Raw genomic sequence first — 18,789 nt, forward strand, 5'->3', positions numbered from 1 at the left:
GGACAGACCCTCCATGGAACAGTCCCTCCATGGGGCAGACCCTCCGTGGGACAGACCCTCCATGGGGCAGACCCTCCATGGGGCAGACCCTCCATGGGACAGACCCTCCATGGGGCAGTCCCTCCATGGGGCAGACCCTCCATGGGGCAGACCCTCCATGGGACAGACCCTCCATGGGACAGACCCTCCATGGGGCAGCCCCTCCATGGGACAGTCCCTCCATGGGACAGACCCTCCATGGGACAGTCCCTCCATGAGGCAGTCCCTCCATGGGGCAGCCCCTCCATGGGACAGTCCCTCCATGGGACAGTCCCTCCATGGGACAGTCCCTCCATGGGACAGACCCTCCATGGGACAGTCCCTCCATGAGGCAGTCCCTCCATGGGGCAGCCCCTCCATGGGACAGTCCCTCCATGGGACAGTCCCTCCATGGGGCAGCCCCTCCATGGGACAGTCCCTCCATGGGACAGACCCTCCATGGGACAGACCCTCCATGGGACAGACCCTCCATGGGGCAGCCCCTCCATGGGACAGTCCCTCCATGGGACAGACCCTCCATGGGACAGTCCCTCCATGAGGCAGTCCCTCCATGGGGCAGTCCCTCCATGGGACAGACCCTCCATGGGACAGACCCTCCATGGGACAGTCCCTCCATGGGACAGACCCTCCATGAGGCAGACCCTCCATGGGGCAGTCCCTCCATGGGGCAGTCCCTCCATGGGGCAGTCCCTCCATGGGGCAGTCCCTCCATGGGGCAGTCCCTCCATGGGACAGACCCTCCATGGGACAGTCCCTCCATGGGACAGACCCTCCATGGGACAGACCCTCCATGGGGCAGTCCCTCCATGGGACAGACCCTCCATGGGACAGACCCTCCATGGGACAGACCCTCCATGAGGCAGACCCTCCATGGGGCAGTCCCTCCATGGGACAGACCCTCCATGGGGCAGTCCCTCCATGGGACAGACCCTCCATGGGACAGTCCCTCCATGGGACAGACCCTCCATGAGGCAGACCCTCCATGAGGCAGACCCTCCATGGGACAGTCCCTCCATGAGGCAGACCCTCCATGGGGCAGACCCTCCATGGGACAGTCCCTCCATGGGACAGACCCTCCATGGGACAGTCCCTCCATGAGGCAGACCCTCCATGGGGCAGACCCTCCATGGGACAGTCCCTCCATGGGGCAGTCCCTCCATGGGACAGACCCTCCATGGGACAGACCCTCCATGAGGCAGACCCTCCACGAGGCAGACTCTCCATGGGACAGACCCTCCATGGGACAGTCCCTCCATGGGACAGACCCTCCATCCCCGGGATCACCGAGTGAACCTTCTCTGGACTGTGTCCGATTCCCAGTCTGTCTTTCCTCTGATACGGGGCCCTACCTGTTCCCGGTATTCCGGCCGTGCTCTGACCGGGGCCCTGCCTGTTCCCGGTATTCCGGCCGTGCTCTGACCGGGGCCCTGCCTGTTCCCGGTATTCCGGCCGTGCTCTGACCGGGGCCCTGCCTGTTCCCGGTATTCCAGCCGTGCTCTGACCGGGGCCCTGCCTGTTCCCGGTATTCCGGCCGTGCTCTGACCGGGGCCCTGCCTGTTCCCGGTATTCCGGCCGTGCTCTGACCGGGGCCCTGCCTGTTCCCGGTATTCCAGCCGTGCTCTAACCCGGGGCCCTACCTGTTCCCGGCATTCCGGCCGTGCTCTGACCGGGGCCCTGCCTGTTCCCGGTATTCCAGCCGTGCTCTAACCCGGGGCCCTGCCTGTTCCCGGCATTCCGGCCGTGCTCTGACCGGTACCCTTCCTGTTCCCGGTATTCCGGCCGTGCTCTGACCCGGTACCCTGCCTGTTCCCGGTATTCCGGCCGTGCTCTGACTGGTACCCTGCCTGTTCCCGGTATTCCAGCCGTGCTCTGACCGGGGCCCTGACTGTTCCCGGTATTCCGGCCGTGCTCTGACCGGGGCCCTGCCTGTTCCCGGTATTCCAGCCGTGCTCTGACCGGGGCCCTGCCTGTTCCCGGTATTCCAGCCGTGCTCTGACCGGGGCCCTGCCTGTTCCCGGTATTCCGGCCGTGCTCTGACCGGGGCCCTGCCTGTTCCCGGTATTCCAGCCGTGCTCTAACCCGGGGCCCTACCTGTTCCCGGCATTCCGGCCGTGCTCTGACCGGGGCCCTGCCTGTTCCCGGTATTCCAGCCGTGCTCTAACCCGGGGCCCTGCCTGTTCCCGGCATTCCGGCCGTGCTCTGACCGGTACCCTTCCTGTTCCCGGTATTCCGGACGTGCTCTGACCCGGTACCCTGCCTGTTCCCGGTATTCCGGCCGTGCTCTGACTGGTACCCTGCCTGTTCCCGGTATTCCAGCCGTGCTCTGACCGGGGCCCTGACTGTTCCCGGTATTCCGGACGTGCTCTGACCCGGAGCCCTGCCTGTTCCCGGTATTCCGGCCATGCTCTGACCCGGTGCCCTGCCTGTTCCCGGTATTCCGGCTGTGCTCTGACCCGGTGCCCTGCCTGTTCCCGGTATTCCGGCTGTGCTCTGACCCGGTGCCCTGCCTGTTCCCGGTATTCCGGCTGTGCTCTGACTGGTACCCTGCCTGTTCCCGGTATTCCGGCCGTGCTCTGACCCGGTACCCTGCCTGTTCCCGGTATTCCAGCCGTGCTCTGACCGGGGCCCTGCCTGTTCCCGGTATTCCGGCCGTACTCTGACTGGTACCCTGCCTGTTCCCGGTATTCCGGCCGTGTTCTGACCCGGAGCCCTGTTTCAAAAACATTTGAAATCTGGGCTTCTATTGGCATATCAGGAAGAGAGTCTCCGGGAAGTTAGGGCTGGAACTCGGGTCAGGGCTAGGGTCAGGGGGAGGGCACGGTTAGGGTCAGAGTTAGGGCTAGGGTCACGTTGAGTGCGAGGGTTAGAGTCGGGGCTAGGGCTAAGGTCGGGGTTCGAGTTAGCGTGAGGGCAAGGGCTAGATCTAGGACTAGCGTCAGGATAGGGTTAGAGCTAAGGTCATGGTTTGGGCTAGGCTAGACTTTGGGTCACAACTAGAGTTGGGGTCAGGGTTAGAGTTATGGCTAGGGTCAGGCTGAGATTTGGGATCAAGGTGTCATTTGGGGTCAGGGTGAGATTTGGGGTCAGGGTTGGATTTGGGGTCAGGGTTGGATTTGGGGTCAGGGTGAGATTTGGGTTCAGGGTGACATTTGGGGTCAGGATGTGATTTGGGGTCAGGGTGAGATTTGGGGTCAGGATGTGATTTGGGATCAAGGTGTGATTTGGGATCAAGGTGTGATTTGGGGTCAGGGTGTGATTTGGGGTCAGGGTGAGATTTGGGGTCAGGATGTGATTTGGGATCAAGGTGTGATTTGGGATCAGGGTGAGATTTGGGGTCAGGGTGAGATTTGGGGTCAGGATGTGATTTGGGATCAAGGTGTGATTTGGGATCAGGGTGAGATTTGGGGTCAGGGTGAGATTTGGGGTCAGGGTGAGATTTGGGGTCAGGATGTGATTTGGGGTCAGGATGTGATTTGGGGTCAGAGTGACATTTGGGTTCAGGGTGAGATTTGGGGTCAGGATGTGATTTGGGATTAAGGTGTGATTTGGGATCAGGGTGTGATTTGGGATCAGGGTGAGATTTGGGGTCAGGATGTGATTTGGGATTAAGGTGCGATTTGGGATCAGGGTGTGATTTGGGGTCAGGGTGTGATTTGGGATCAGGGTGAGATTTGGGATCAAGGTGTGATTTGGGGTCGGGGTGAGATTTGGGGTCAGGGTGAGATTTGAGATCAGGGTGAGATTTGGGGTCAGGGTGAGATTTGAGATCAGGGTGAGATTTGGGGTCCGGGTGAGATTTGGGGTCAGGGTACGGAGTTAGGGTTCACCCTTGACCCTCTCTGATGTTTAAACTGAGAGCCAGCGTTTTCTATTCTCCCAGAGGCGGAGGCATCCTCTCCCCCCTCCCCTCCTGTCCCCCACCCCCCCCCCCGTCACCCCCTTCCCCCCTGTGCCCACCCCCCCCCCCTTCCTTCCTGTTCCCCCCTTCCCTAAGGGTAGCCTGTTGGTTTACTCTATCTTAATTGATGAGAATAATCTCCCCGATGTCTGGTCAGGAGTGATGTTATTCTGCCCGGATACAGTCTCCACCCCAGCACTGGCAGTTCCCAAGCCAGTCACGAGACTGACCTCCCACCCGGTAAAACTCCCCTCTGCCCTCTCCCCACGTGTGACTTGGTTACTCCCTGCGGCCGGGGTTCGATAGCCACACCGAAACACCATTGTGTGGTTTCCCCATCCTGCCTCCTCCCTCACCCTCATCAGGACCCCATGCAAGAACGCCAGATTCTCGAAGGGCGCGACAATTTATACCGGCTGGGAAACTGGCTGGCCTTTCAACTCGGACTGGGAGGGCATTGGGGAAGGAGCCCAGAGCCCGGGGCGGGGTGGGGTGGGGGGAGGGGGGGGGTGGGGTGGGGGGAGGGAAGGATTTACTGATCTTCCCTATCATTTCAATCCTCCAGGGGCCGGGCGTTGTGCTACACCTCCCAGAACTGGAGGTTGATGGGGCCGTGTGTGAGAGAGAGGGAGAGAGATGTAGGCCAATACACCCCCTCCACCAAAATACACGGGCAGCAGCATCAACCTCAAATCGGCTGGCAGTGGGATTTGTAGCACACTTGGGGTTGTAGGGCAGGTACTGTCCAGTGGCAGGATCAGATCGTAACAGAAGGCAGTGAGGTACAAGCTGACTGGGGGGGGGGTTACACAGAGATGGACAGTAAGTGCTGAAGGCTGGGCAGGAAGGGGCTAGTACAGGGCGGCTGGCCAGAGTGGTCGCGGAGCTCTCTGACAGTCTCCCCCCCTCTCTCTCTCTCCCCTGCAGAGTCTGATAACAGCCCATGAACAATTCAAGGCTACACTCCCAGAGGCAGACAAGGAACGGATGGCTATCCTCGGGATTCAGAACGAAATCACCAAAATCGCACAGACCTACGGAATCAAACTGTCGGGAATCAACCCGTACACCAACCTCTCTGCCCCGGAAATAGCCGGCAAGTGGGACAAGGTAAGAGGGTGCACGGGGTGGGGGAGACTGGGATCACTTTGGGGATCGATACAGGGCAATGGGGAGAGAGAGAGCGGGACGGTGGGATTAGTGTGGGGATTGTCTCTGGGCTGGGGGAGAGTGTGGGGGTGGTGGGATTAGTGTGGGGATTGTCTCTGGGCTGGGGGGAGAGTGCGGGGTGGTGGGATTAGTGTGGGGATTGTCTCTCAGCTGGGGTGAGAGTGCGGGGTGGTGGGATTAGTGTGGGGATTGTCTCTCAGCTGGGGTGAGAGTGCGGGGTGGTGGGATTAGTGTGGGGATTGTCTCTGGGCTGGGGGGAGAGTGCGGGGGTGGTGGGATTAGTGTGGGGATTGTCTCTGGGCTGGGGGAGAGTGCGGGGGTGGTGGGATTAGTGTGGGGATTGTCTCTGGGCTGGGGGGAGAGTGTGGGGGTGGTGGGATTAGTGTGGGGATTGTCTCTGGGCTGGGGGAGAGTGTGGGGGTGGTGGGATTAGTGTGGGGATTGTCTCTCAGCTGGGGTGAGAGTGCGGGGTGGTGGGATTAGTGTGGGGATTGTCTCTCAGCTGGGGTGAGAGTGCGGGGTGGTGGGATTAGTGTGGGGATTGTCTCTGGGCTGGGGGGAGAGTGCGGGGGTGGTGGGATTAGTGTGGGGATTGTCTCTGGGCTAGGGGAGAGTGCGGGGGTGGTGGGATTAGTGTGGGGATTGTCTCTCAGCTGGGGTGAGAGTGCGGGGTGGTGGGATTAGTGTGGGGATTGTCTCTGGGCTGGGGGGAGAGTGCGGGGGTGGTGGGATTAGTGTGGGGATTGTCTCTGGGCTGGGGGAGAGTGCGGGGGTGGTGGGATTAGCTCGGGGATTGTCTCTGAGCTAGGGGGAGAGTGTGGGGGTGGTGGGATTAGCTCGGGGATTGTCTCTGGGCTAGGGGGAGAGTGCGGGGGTGGTGGGATTAGTGTGGGGATTGTCTCTGAGCGAGGGGGAGAGTGTGGGGGTGGTGGGATTAGTGTGGGGATTGTCTCTGGGCTGGGGGAGAGAGTGTGGGGTGGTGGGATTAGTGTGGGGATTGTCTCTGAGCTAGGGGGAGAGTGCGGGGGTGGTGGGATTAGTGTGGGGATTGTCTCTGAGCTAGGGGGAGAGTGCGGGTGTGGTGGGATTAGTGTGGGGATTGTCTCTGAGCTAGGGGGAGAGTGCGGGGGTGGTGGGATTAGCTCGGGGATTGTCTCTGGGCTGGGGGAGAGCGCGGGGGTGGTGGGATTAGTGTGGGGATTGTCTCTGGGCTGGGGGAGAGCGTGGGGGTGATGGGATTAGTGTGGGGATTGTCTCTGGGCTAGAGGAGAGTGCGGGGCGATGGGATTAGTGTGGGGATTGTCTCTGGGCTAGGGGAGAGTGCGGGGGTGGTGGGATTAGTGTGGGGATTGTCTCTGGGCTGGGGGGAGAGTGCGGGGGTGGTGGGATTAGCTCGGGGATTGTCTCTGGGCTAGGGGAGAGTGCGGGGGTGGTGGGATTAGTGTGGGGATTGTCTCTGGGCTGGGGGAGAGCGTGGGGGTGATGGGATTAGTGTGGGGATTGTCTCTGAGCTAGGGGGAGAGTGCGGGGGTGGTGGGATTAGTGTGGGGATTGTCTCTGGGCTGGGGGGAGAGTGCGGGGGTGATGGGATTAGTGTGGGGATTGTCTCTGGGCTGGGGGGAGAGTGCGGGGGTGGTGGGATTAGTGTGGGGATTGTCTCTGGGCTGGGGGGAGAGTGTGGGGGTGGTGGGATTAGTGTGGGGATTGTCTCTGGGCTGGGGGAGAGTGTGGGGGTGGTGGGATTAGTGTGGGGATTGTCTCTGGGCTGGGGGAGAGTGTGGGGGTGGTGGGATTAGTGTGGGGATTGTCTCTGGGCTGGGGGAGAGTGTGGGGGTGGTGGGATTAGCTCGGGGATTGTCTCTGAGCGAGGGGGAGAGTGTGGGGTGGTGGGATTAGTGTGGGGATTGTCTCTGGGCTGGGGGAGAGCGTGGGGGTGATGGGATTAGTGTGGGAATTGTCTCTGGGCTAGGGGAGAGTGCGGGGGTGGTGGGATTAGTGTGGGGATTGTCTCTGGGCTAGAGGAGAGTGCGGGGCGATGGGATTAGTGTGGGGATTGTCACTGGGCTGGGGGGAGAGTGCGGGGGTGGTGGGATTAGTGTGGGGATTGTCTCTGGGCTAGAGGAGAGTGCGGGGCGATGGGATTAGTGTGGGGATTGTCACTGGGCTGGGGGGAGAGTGCGGGGGGTGATGGGATTAGTGTGGGGATTGTCACTGGGCTGGGGGGAGAGCGTGGTGGTGATGGGATTAGTGTGGGGATTGTCTCTGGGCTAGGGGAGAGTGCGGGGGTGGTGGGATTTGTGTGGGGATTGCCTCTGGGCTAGGGGAGAGTGCGGGGGTGGTGGGATTAGTGTGGGGATTGTCTCTGGGCTAGGGGGAGAGTGCGGGGGTGATGGGATTAGTGTGGGGATTGTCTCTGGGCTGGGGGGAGAGTGCGGGGGTGGTGGGATTAGTGTGGGGATTGTCTCTGGGCTGGGGGAGAGCGCGGGGGTGGTGGGATTAGCTCGGGGATTGTCTCTGGGCTGGGGGGAGAGTGTGGGGGTGGTGGGATTAGTGTGGGGATTGTCTCTGGGCTGGGGGGAGAGTGTGGGGGTGGTGGGATTAGTGTGGGGATTGTCTCTGGGCTGGGGGGAGAGTGTGGGGGTGGTGGGATTAGTGTGGGGATTGTCTCTGGGCTGGGGGGAGAGTGTGGGGGTGGTGGGATTAGTGTGGGGATTGTCTCTGGGCTAGGGGGAGAGTGCGGGGGTGGTGGGATTAGTGTGGGGATTGTCTCTGGGCTAGGGGGAGAGTGCAGGGGGTGGTGGGATTAGTGTGGGGATTGTCTCTGGGCTGGGGGGAGAGTGCGGGGGTGGTGGGATTAGCTCGGGGATTGTCTCTCAGCTGGGGGAGAGTGCGGGGGTGCTGGGATTAGCTCGGGGATTGTCTCTCAGCTGGGGTGAGAGTGCGGGGTGGTGGGATTAGCTCGGGGATTGTCTCTGGGCTGGGGGAGAGTGTGGGGTGGTGGGATTAGTGTGGGGATTGTCTCTGGGCTCGGGGGAGAGTGTGGGGGTGGTGGGATTAGTGTGGGGATGGTCTCTGGGCTGGGGGGAGAGTGTGGGGGTGGTGGGATTAGTGTGGGGATTGTCTCTGGGCTGGGGGAGAGCGTGGGGGTGATGGGATTAGTGTGGGGATTGTCTCTGGGCTAGGGGGAGAGTGCGGGGGTGGTGGGATTAGTGTGGGGATTGTCTCTGGGCTGGGGGGAGAGTGTGGGGTGGTGGGATTAGTGTGGGGATTGTCTCTGGGCTGGGGGAGAGTGTGGGGGTGGTGGGATTAGTGTGGGGATTGTCTCTGGGCTGGGGGGAGAGTGCGGGGGTGGTGGGATTAGTGTGGGGATTGTCTCTGGGCTGGGGGGAGAGTGTGGGGGTGGTGGGATTAGTGTGGGGATTGTCTCTGGGCTGGGGGGAGAGTGTGGGGGTGGTGGGATTAGTGTGGGGATTGTCTCTGGGCTAGGGGGAGAGTGTGGGGGTGGTGGGATTAGTGTGGGGATGGTCTCTGGGCTAGAGGGAGAGTGTGGGGGTGGTGGGATTAGTGTGGGGATTGTCACTGGGCTGGGGGTAGAGTGTGGGGGTGGTGGGATTAGTGTGGGGATTGTCTCTGGGCTGGGGGGAGAGTGTGGGGGTGGTGGGATTAGTGTGGGGATTGTCTCTGGGCTGGGGGGAGAGTGCGGGGGTGGTGGGATTAGTGTGGGGATTGTCTCTGGGCTGGGGGGAGAGTGCGGGGGTGATGGGATTAGTGTGGGGATTGTCTCTGGGCTGGGGGGAGAGTGTGGGGGTGGTGGGATTAGTGTGGGGATTGTCTCTGGGCTGGGGGGAGAGTGTGGGGGTGGTGGGATTAGTGTGGGGATTGTCTCTGGGCTGGGGGGAGAGTGCGGGGGTGATGGGATTAGTGTGGGGATTGTCTCTGGGCTGGGGGGAGAGTGCGGGGGTGGTGGGATTAGCTCGGGGATTGTCTCTCAGCTGGGGGAGAGTGCGGGGGTGGTGGGATTAGCTCGGGGATTGTCTCTCAGCTGGGGTGAGAGTGCGGGGTGGTGGGATTAGCTCGGGGATTGTCTCTGGGCTGGGGGGAGAGTGCGGGGGTGGTGGGATTAGTGTGGGGATTGTCTCTGGGCTGGGGGGAGAGTGTGGGGTGGTGGGATTAGTGTGGGGATTGTCTCTGGGCTGGGGGAGAGTGTGGGGGTGGTGGGATTAGTGTGGGGATTGTCTCTGGGCTGGGGGGAGAGTGTGGGGTGGTGGGATTAGTGTGGGGATTGTCTCTGGGCTGGGGGGAGAGTGTGGGGTGATGGGATTAGTGTGGGGATTGTCTCTGGGCTGGGGGAGAGTGTGGGGGTGATGGGATTAGTGTGGGGATTGTCTCTGGGCTGGGGGAGAGTGCGGGGGTGGTGGGATTAGCTCGGGGATTGTCTCTGGGCTGGGGGGAGAGTGTGGGGTGGTGGGATTAGCTCGGGGATTGTCTCTGGGCTGGGGGAGAGTGTGGGGGTGGTGGGATTAGTGTGGGGATTGTCTCTGGGCTGGGGGAGAGCGTGGGGGTGATGGGATTAGTGTGGGGATTGTCTCTGAGCTAGAGGGAGAGTGTGGGGGTGGTGGGATTAGTGTGGGGATTGTCTCTGGGCTAGGGGGAGAGTGCAGGGGGTGGTGGGATTAGTGTGGGGATTGTCTCTGAGCTAGAGGGAGAGTGTGGGGGTGGTGGGATTAGTGTGGGGATTGTCTCTGAGCTAGAGGGAGAGTGTGGGGGTGGTGGGATTAGTGTGGGGATGGTCTCTGGGCTAGAGGGAGAGTGTGGGGGTGGTGGGATTAGTGTGGGGATTGTCACTGGGCTGGGGGTAGAGTGTGGGGGTGGTGGGATTAGTGTGGGGATTGTCTCTGGGCTGGGGGGAGAGTGTGGGGGTGGTGGGATTAGTGTGGGGATTGTCTCTGGGCTGGGGGGAGAGTGCGGGGGTGGTGGGATTAGTGTGGGGATTGTCTCTGGGCTGGGGGGAGAGTGTGGGGGTGGTGGGATTAGTGTGGGGATTGTCTCTGGGCTGGGGGGAGAGTGCGGGGGTAGTGGGATTAGTGTGGGGATTGTCTCTGGGCTGGGGGGAGAGTGCGGGGGTGGTGGGATTAGTGTGGGGATTGTCTCTGGGCTGGGGGGAGAGTGCGGGGGTGGTGGGATTAGTGTGGGGATTGTCTCTGGGCTGGGGGGAGAGTGTGGGGGTGGTGGGATTAGTGTGGGGATTGTCTCTGGGCTGGGGGGAGAGTGTGGGGGTGGTGGGATTAGTGTGGGGATTGTCTCTGGGCTGGGGGGAGAGTGCGGGGGTGATGGGATTAGTGTGGGGATTGTCTCTGGGCTGGGGGGAGAGTGTGGGGGTGGTGGGATTAGTGTGGGGATTGTCTCTGGGCTGGGGGGAGAGTGCGGGGGTGGTGGGATTAGCTCGGGGATTGTCTCTGGGCTAGGGGGAGAGTGTGGGGGTGGTGGGATTAGCTCGGGGATTGTCTCTGGGCTGGGGGGAGAGTGTGGGGGTGGTGGGATTAGCTCGGGGATTGTCTCTGGGCTGGGGGGAGAGTGCGGGGGTGGTGGGATTAGTGTGGGGATTGTCTCTGGGCTCGGGGGAGAGTGTGGGGGTGGTGGGATTAGTGTGGGGATTGTCTCTGGGCTCGGGGGAGAGTGCGGGGGTGGTGGGATTAGTGTGGGGATTGTCTCTGGGCTGGGGGGAGAGTGTGGGGTGATGGGATTAGTGTGGGGATTGTCTCTGGGCTGGGGGGAGAGTGTGGGGGTGGTGGGATTAGTGTGGGGATTGTCTCTGAGCGAGGGGGAGAGTGTGGGGTGATGGGATTAGTGTGGGGATTGTCTCTGAGCGAGGGGGAGAGTGTGGGGGTGGTGGGATTAGTGTGGGGATTGTCTCTGGGCTAGGGGGAGAGTGTGGGGTGATGGGATTAGTGTGGGGATTGTCTCTGGGCTGGGGGGAGAGTGCGGGGGTGATGGGATTAGTGTGGGGATTGTCTCTGGGCTGGGGGAGAGTGTGGGGTGGTGGGATTAGTGTGGGGATTGTCTCTGGGCTGGGGGGAGAGTGTGGGGGTGGTGGGATTAGTGTGGGGATTGTCTCTGAGCTAGGGGGAGAGTGTGGGGGTGGTGGGATTAGTGTGGGGATTGTCTCTGGGCTGGGGGGAGAGTGTGGGGGTGGTGGGATTAGTGTGGGGATTGTCTCTGAGCGAGGGGGAGAGTGCGGGGGTGATGGGATTAGTGTGGGGATTGTCTCTGGGCTAGGGGGAGAGTGTGGGGTGATGGGATTAGTGTGGGGATTGTCTCTGGGCTGGGGGAGAGTGTGGGGGTGGTGGGATTAGTGTGGGGATTGTCTCTGGGCTAGGGGGAGAGTGTGGGGTGATGGGATTAGTGTGGGGATTGTCTCTGGGCTGGGGGGAGAGTGCGGGGGTGATGGGATTAGTGTGGGGATTGTCTCTGGGCTGGGGGGAGAGTGCGGGGGTGATGGGATTAGTGTGGGGATTGTCTCTGGGCTGGGGGGAGAGTGCGGGGGTGGTGGGATTAGCTCGGGGATTGTCTCTGGGCTGGGGGAGAGTGCGGGGGTGATGGGATTAGTGTGGGGATTGTCTCTGGGCTGGGGGGAGAGTGCGGGGGTGATGGGATTAGTGTGGGGATTGTCTCTGGGCTAGGGGGAGAGTGTGGGGGTGGTGGGATTAGTGTGGGGATTGTCTCTGGGCTAGGGGGAGAGTGTGGGGTGATGGGATTAGTGTGGGGATTGTCTCTGGGCTGGGGGGAGAGTGCGGGGGTGATGGGATTAGTGTGGGGATTGTCTCTGGGCTGGGGGGAGAGTGCGGGGGTGGTGGGATTAGTGTGGGGATTGTCTCTGGGCTAGGGGGAGAGTGCGGGGTGGTGGGATTAGTGTGGGGATTGTCTCTGAGCTGGGGGAGAGTGCGGGGGTGGTGGGATTAGTGTGGGGATTGTCTCTGGGCTGGGGGGAGAGTGCGGGGGTGGTGGGATTAGTGTGGGGATTGTCTCTGGGCTGGGGGGAGAGTGCGGGGGTGGTGGGATTAGTGTGGGGATTGTCTCTGGGCTGGGGGGAGAGTGCGGGGGTGGTGGGATTAGTGTGGGGATTGTCTCTGGGCTGGGGGGAGAGTGCGGGGGTGGTGGGATTAGTGTGGGGATTGTCTCTGGGCTGGGGGAGAGTGTGGGGGTGGTGGGATTAGTGTGGGGATTGTCTCTGGGCTGGGGGAGAGTGTGGGGGTGGTGGGATTAGTGTGGGGATTGTCTCTGGGCTGGGGGAGAGTGCAGGGGGTGGTGGGATTAGTGTGGGGATTGTCTCTCAGCTGGGGGGAGAGTGCGGGGGTGGTGGGATTAGTGTGGGGATTGTCTCTCAGCTGGGGGGAGAGTGCGGGGGTGGTGGGATTAGTGTGGGGATTGTCTCTGGGCTGGGGGGAGAGTGCGGGGGTGATGGGATTAGTGTGGGGATTGTCTCTGGGCTGGGGGGAGAGTGCGGGGGTGGTGGGATTAGTGTGGGGATTGTCTCTGGGCTAGGGGAGAGTGCGGGGGTGGTGGGATTAGCTCGGGGATTGTCTCTGGGCTGGGGGAGACTGCGGGGGTGGTGGGATTAGTGTGGGGATTGTCTCTGGGCTGGGGGAGAGTGTGGGGGTGATGGGATTAGTGTGGGGATTGTCTCTGGGCTGGGGGGGAGAGTGCGGGGGGTGATGGGATTAGTGTGGGGATTGTCTCTGGGCTGGGGGGGAGAGTGTGGGGGTGGTGGGATTAGTGTGGGGATGGTCTCTGGGCTGGGGGGAGAGTGTGGGGGTGGTGGGATTAGTGTGGGGATTGTCTCTGGGCTGGGGGAGAGTGTGGGGGTGGTGGGATTAGCTCGGGGATTGTCTCTGGGCTGGGGGGAGAGTGTGGGGTGGTGGGATTAGTGTGGGGATTGTCTCTGAGCGAGGGGGAGAGTGTGGGGGTGGTGGGATTAGTGTGGGGATTGTCTCTGGGCTGGGGGAGAGTGTGGGGGTGGTGGGATTAGTGTGGGGATTGTCTCTGAGCTAGGGGGGGAGTGCGGGGGGTGATGGGATTAGTGTGGGGATTGTCTCTGGGCTGGGGGGAGAGTGCGGGGGTGGTGGGATTAGTGTGGGGATTGTCTCTGGGCTGGGGGGAGAGTGCGGGGGTGGTGGGACTAGTGTGGGGATTGTCTCTGAGCTAGGGGGAGAGTGCGGGGGGTGATGGGATTAGTGTGGGGATTGTCTCTGGGCTGGGGGAGAGTACAGGGGGTGGTGGGATTTGTGTGGGGATTGTCTCTGGGCTAGGGGGAGAGTGTGGGGGTGGTGGGATTTGTGTGGGGATTGTCTCTGGGCTGGGAGAGAGTGTGGGGGTGATGGGATTAGTGTGGGGATTGTCTCTCAGCTGGGGGAGAGTGCGGGGGTGGTGGGATTAGCTCGGGGATTGTCTCTGGGCTAGGGGGAGAGTGTGGGGGTGGTGGGATTAGTGTGGGGATTGTCTCTGGGCTGGGGGGAGAGTGCGGGGGTGGTGGGATCAGTGTGGGGATTGTCTCTGGGCTAGGGGGAGACTGCGCGGGTGGTGGGATTAGTGTGGGGATTGTCTCTGGGCTAGGGGGAGAGTGCGGGGGTGGTGGGATTAGTGTGGGGATTGTCTCTGGGCTAGGGGAGAGTGCGGGGGTGGTGGGATTAGTGTGGGGATTGTCTCTGGGCTAGGGGGAGACTGCGCGGGTGGTGGGATTAGCTCGGGGATTGTCTCTGGGCTGGGGGAGAGTGTGGGGGTGGTGGGATTAGTGTGGGGATTGTCTCTGGGCTAGGGGGAGAGTGCGGGGGTGGTGGGATTAGTGTGGGGATTGTCTCTGGGCTGGGGGTAGAGTGTGGGGGTGGTGGGATTAGTGTGGGGATTGTCTCTGGGCTGGGGTGAGAGTGTGGGGTGGTGGGATTAGTGTGGGGATTGTCTCTGGGCTGGGGGGAGAGTGTGGGGTGGTGGGATTAGTGTGGGGATTGTCTCTGGGCTGGGGGGAGAGTGTGGGGTGGTGGGATTAGCTCGGGGATTGTCTCTGGGCTGGGGGAGACTGCGGGGGGTGATGGGATTAGTGTGGGGATTGTCTCTGAGCTAGGGGGAGAGTGCGGGGGTGATGGGATTAGTGTGGGGATTGTCTCTGGGCTGGGGGAGAGTGCGGGGGTGATGGGATTAGTGTGGGGATTGTCTCTGGGCTAGGGGGAGAGTGTGGGGGTGGTGGGATTAGTGTGGGGATTGTCTCTGGGCTAGGGGGAGAGTGTGGGGTGATGGGATTAGTGTGGGGATTGTCTCTGGGCTGGGGGGAGAGTGCGGGGGTGATGGGATTAGTGTGGGGATTGTCTCTGGGCTGGGGGGAGAGTGCGGGGGTGGTGGGATTAGTGTGGGGATTGTCTCTGGGCTAGGGGGAGAGTGCGGGGTGGTGGGATTAGTGTGGGGATTGTCTCTGAGCTGGGGGAGAGTGCGGGGGTGGTGGGATTAGTGTGGGGATTGTCTCTGGGCTGGGGGGAGAGTGCGGGGGTGGTGGGATTAGTGTGGGGATTGTCTCTGGGCTGGGGGGAGAGTGCGGGGGTGGTGGGATTAGTGTGGGGATTGTCTCTGGGCTGGGGGGAGAGTGCGGGGGTGGTGGGATTAGTGTGGGGATTGTCTCTGGGCTGGGGGGAGAGTGCGGGGGTGGTGGGATTAGTGTGGGGATTGTCTCTGGGCTGGGGGAGAGTGTGGGGGTGGTGGGATTAGTGTGGGGATTGTCTCTGGGCTGGGGGAGAGTGCGGGGGTGGTGGGATTAGTGTGGGGATTGTCTCTGGGCTGGGGGGAGAGTGCGGGGGTGATGGGATTAGTGTGGGGATTGTCTCTGGGCTGGGGGGAGAGTGCGGGGGTGGTGGGATTAGTGTGGGGATTGTCTCTGGGCTGGGGGGAGAGTGCGGGGGTGGTGGGATTAGTGTGGGGATTGTCTCTGGGCTGGGGGAGAGTGTGGGGGTGGTGGGATTAGTGTGGGGATTGTCTCTGGGCTGGGGGAGAGTGCGGGGGTGGTGGGATTAGTGTGGGGATTGTCTCTGGGCTGGGGGGAGAGTGCGGGGGTGATGGGATTAGTGTGGGGATTGTCTCTGGGCTGGGGGGAGAGTGCGGGGGTGGTGGGATTAGTGTGGGGATTGTCTCTGGGCTAGGGGAGAGTGCGGGGGTGGTGGGATTAGCTCGGGGATTGTCTCTGGGCTGGGGGAGACTGCGGGGGTGGTGGGATTAGTGTGGGGATTGTCTCTGGGCTGGGGGAGAGTGTGGGGGTGATGGGATTAGTGTGGGGATTGTCTCTGGGCTGGGGGGGAGAGTGCGGGGGGTGATGGGATTAGTGTGGGGATTGTCTCTGGGCTGGGGGGGAGAGTGTGGGGGTGGTGGGATTAGTGTGGGGATGGTCTCTGGGCTGGGGGGAGAGTGTGGGGGTGGTGGGATTAGTGTGGGGATTGTCTCTGGGCTGGGGGAGAGTGTGGGGGTGGTGGGATTAGCTCGGGGATTGTCTCTGGGCTGGGGGGAGAGTGTGGGGTGGTGGGATTAGTGTGGGGATTGTCTCTGAGCGAGGGGGAGAGTGTGGGGGTGGTGGGATTAGTGTGGGGATTGTCTCTGGGCTGGGGGAGAGTGTGGGGGTGGTGGGATTAGTGTGGGGATTGTCTCTGAGCTAGGGGGGGAGTGCGGGGGTGATGGGATTAGTGTGGGGATTGTCTCTGGGCTGGGGGGAGAGTGCGGGGGTGGTGGGATTAGTGTGGGGATTGTCTCTGGGCTGGGGGGAGAGTGCGGGGGTGGTGGGACTAGTGTGGGGATTGTCTCTGAGCTAGGGGGAGAGTGCGGGGGGTGATGGGATTAGTGTGGGGATTGTCTCTGGGCTGGGGGAGAGTACAGGGGGTGGTGGGATTTGTGTGGGGATTGTCTCTGGGCTAGGGGGAGAGTGTGGGGGTGGTGGGATTTGTGTGGGGATTGTCTCTGGGCTGGGAGAGAGTGTGGGGGTGATGGGATTAGTGTGGGGATTGTCTCTCAGCTGGGGGAGAGTGCGGGGGTGGTGGGATTAGCTCGGGGATTGTCTCTGGGCTAGGGGGAGAGTGTGGGGGTGGTGGGATTAGTGTGGGGATTGTCTCTGGGCTGGGGGGAGAGTGCGGGGGTGGTGGGATCAGTGTGGGGATTGTCTCTGGGCTAGGGGGAGACTGCGCGGGTGGTGGGATTAGTGTGGGGATTGTCTCTGGGCTAGGGGGAGAGTGCGGGGGTGGTGGGATTAGTGTGGGGATTGTCTCTGGGCTAGGGGAGAGTGCGGGGGTGGTGGGATTAGTGTGGGGATTGTCTCTGGGCTAGGGGGAGACTGCGCGGGTGGTGGGATTAGCTCGGGGATTGTCTCTGGGCTGGGGGAGAGTGTGGGGGTGGTGGGATTAGTGTGGGGATTGTCTCTGGGCTAGGGGGAGAGTGCGGGGGTGGTGGGATTAGTGTGGGGATTGTCTCTGGGCTGGGGGTAGAGTGTGGGGGTGGTGGGATTAGTGTGGGGATTGTCTCTGGGCTGGGGTGAGAGTGTGGGGTGGTGGGATTAGTGTGGGGATTGTCTCTGGGCTGGGGGGAGAGTGTGGGGTGGTGGGATTAGTGTGGGGATTGTCTCTGGGCTGGGGGGAGAGTGTGGGGTGGTGGGATTAGCTCGGGGATTGTCTCTGGGCTGGGGGAGACTGCGGGGGGTGATGGGATTAGTGTGGGGATTGTCTCTGAGCTAGGGGGAGAGTGCGGGGGTGATGGGATTAGTGTGGGGATTGTCTCTGGGCTGGGGGAGAGTGCGGGGGTGGTGGGATTAGTGTGGGGATTGTCTCTGGGCTGGGGGGAGAGTGTGGGGGTGGTGGGATTAGTGTGGGGATTGTCTCTGGGCTGGGGGGAGAGTGTGGGGGTGGTGGGATTAGTGTGGGGATTGTCTCTGGGCTGGGGGGAGAGTGTGGGGGTGGTGGGATTAGTGTGGGGATTGTCTCTGGGCTGGGGGGAGAGTGCGGGGGTGATGGGATTAGTGTGGGGATTGTCTCTGGGCTGGGGGTAGAGTGTGGGGGTGGTGGGATTAGCTCGGGGATTGTCTCTGAGCTAGGGGGAGAGTGCGGGGGTGGTGGGATTAGCTCGGGGATTGTCTCTGGGCTGGGGGAGACTGCGGGGGGTGATGGGATTAGTGTGGGGATTGTCTCTGAGCTAGGGGGAGAGTGCGGGGGTGGTGGGATTAGTGTGGGGATTGTCTCTCAGCTGGGGGAGAGTGCGGGGGTGGTGGGATTAGTGTGGGGATTGTCTCTCAGCTGGGGGAGAGTGCGGGGGTGGTGGGATTAGTGTGGGGATTGTCTCTGGGCTGGGGGAGAGTGTGGGGTGGTGGGATTAGTGTGGGGATTGTCTCTGGGCTGGGGGAGAGTGTGGGGTGGTGGGATTAGTGTGGGGTTTGTCTCTGGGCTGGGGGGAGAGTGTGGGGTGGTGGGATTAGTGTGGGGATTGTCTCTGGGCTGGGGGGAGAGTGTGGGGGTGGTGGGATTAGCTCGGGGATTGTCTCTGGGCTGGGGGGAGAGTGTGGGGTGGTGGGATTAGTGTGGGGATTGTCTCTGGGCTGGGGGGAGAGTGTGGGGTGGTGGGATTAGTGTGGGGATTGTCTCTGGGCTGGGGGAGAGTGCGGGGGTGGTGGGATTAGTGTGGGAATTGTCTCAGGGCTAGGGGGAGAGTGTGGGGGTGGTGGGATTAGTGTGGGGATTGTCTCTGGGCTGGGGGAGAGTGTGGGGGTGAAGGGATTAGCTCGGGGATTGTCTCTGGGCTGGGGGGAGAGTGCGGGGGTGGTGGGATTAGTGTGGGGATTGTCTCTGGGCTGGGGGAGAGTGTGGGGGTGGTGGGATTAGTGTGGGGATTGTCTCTGGGCTGGGGGGAGAGTGCGGGGGTGGTGGGATTAGTGTGGGGATTGTCTCTGGGCTGGGGGAGAGTGTGGGGGTGGTGGGATTAGTGTGGGGATTGTCTCTGGGCTGGGAGAGAGTGTGGGGGTGGTGGGATTAGTGTGGGGATTGTCTCTGGGCTAGGGGGAGAGTGCGGGGGTGGTGGGATTAGTGTGGGGATTGTCTCTGGGCTGGGGGAGAGTGTGGGGGTGGTGGGATTAGTGTGGGGATTGTCTCTGGGCTAGGGGGAGAGTGCGGGGGTGGTGGGATTAGTGTGGGGATTGTCTCTGGGCTGGGGGAGAGAGTGTGGGGGTGGTGGGATTAGTGTGGGGATTGTCTCTGGGCTGGGGGAGAGAGTGTGGGGGTGATGGGATTAGTGTGGGGATTGTCTCTGGGCTGGGGGGAGAGTGCGGGGGTGGTGGGATTAGCTCGGGGATTGTCTCTGGGCTGGGGGAGAGTGTGCCGTGGTGGGATTAGTGTGGGGATTGTCTCTGGGCTGGGGGGAGAGAGCGGGACGGTGGGATTAGTGTGGGGATGGTCTCTGGGCTGGGGGGCGAGTGTTGGGGTGGTGGGATTAGTGTGGGGATTGTCTCTGGGCTGGGGGGAGAGTGTGGGGGTGGTGGGATTAGTGTGGGGATTGTCTCTGGGCTGGGGGGAGAGCAGGGTCAGTGGGTGTCGCTCGGGGATTGACCCTGGTCTGGGTGCAGAGGGACAGTGTGTCCTGACTGGGCTGATTCTGTGTGTGAGATGACCACTCTGTGCTCT

General features: G+C 62.0%; 1 protein-coding gene across 2 annotated transcripts in view; it reads left to right on the forward strand.

Moving 5' to 3' along the window:
• Positions 1–18,789, forward strand: part of LOC140457139 (alpha-actinin-2) — a 127,128-nt gene that overhangs the window by 95,951 nt on the left and 12,388 nt on the right. For both annotated transcript variants that reach the window (XM_072551175.1, XM_072551176.1), the window contains one exon: positions 4,865–5,047. In XM_072551175.1, coding sequence (XP_072407276.1) covers positions 4,865–5,047 — 183 coding nt within the window. The remainder of the gene's footprint in view (positions 1–4,864; positions 5,048–18,789) is intronic.

This window comes from Chiloscyllium punctatum, chromosome 31 (genome assembly GCF_047496795.1).
Source record: "Chiloscyllium punctatum isolate Juve2018m chromosome 31, sChiPun1.3, whole genome shotgun sequence".
In the NCBI taxonomy this organism is placed as follows: Eukaryota; Metazoa; Chordata; class Chondrichthyes; order Orectolobiformes; family Hemiscylliidae; genus Chiloscyllium; species Chiloscyllium punctatum.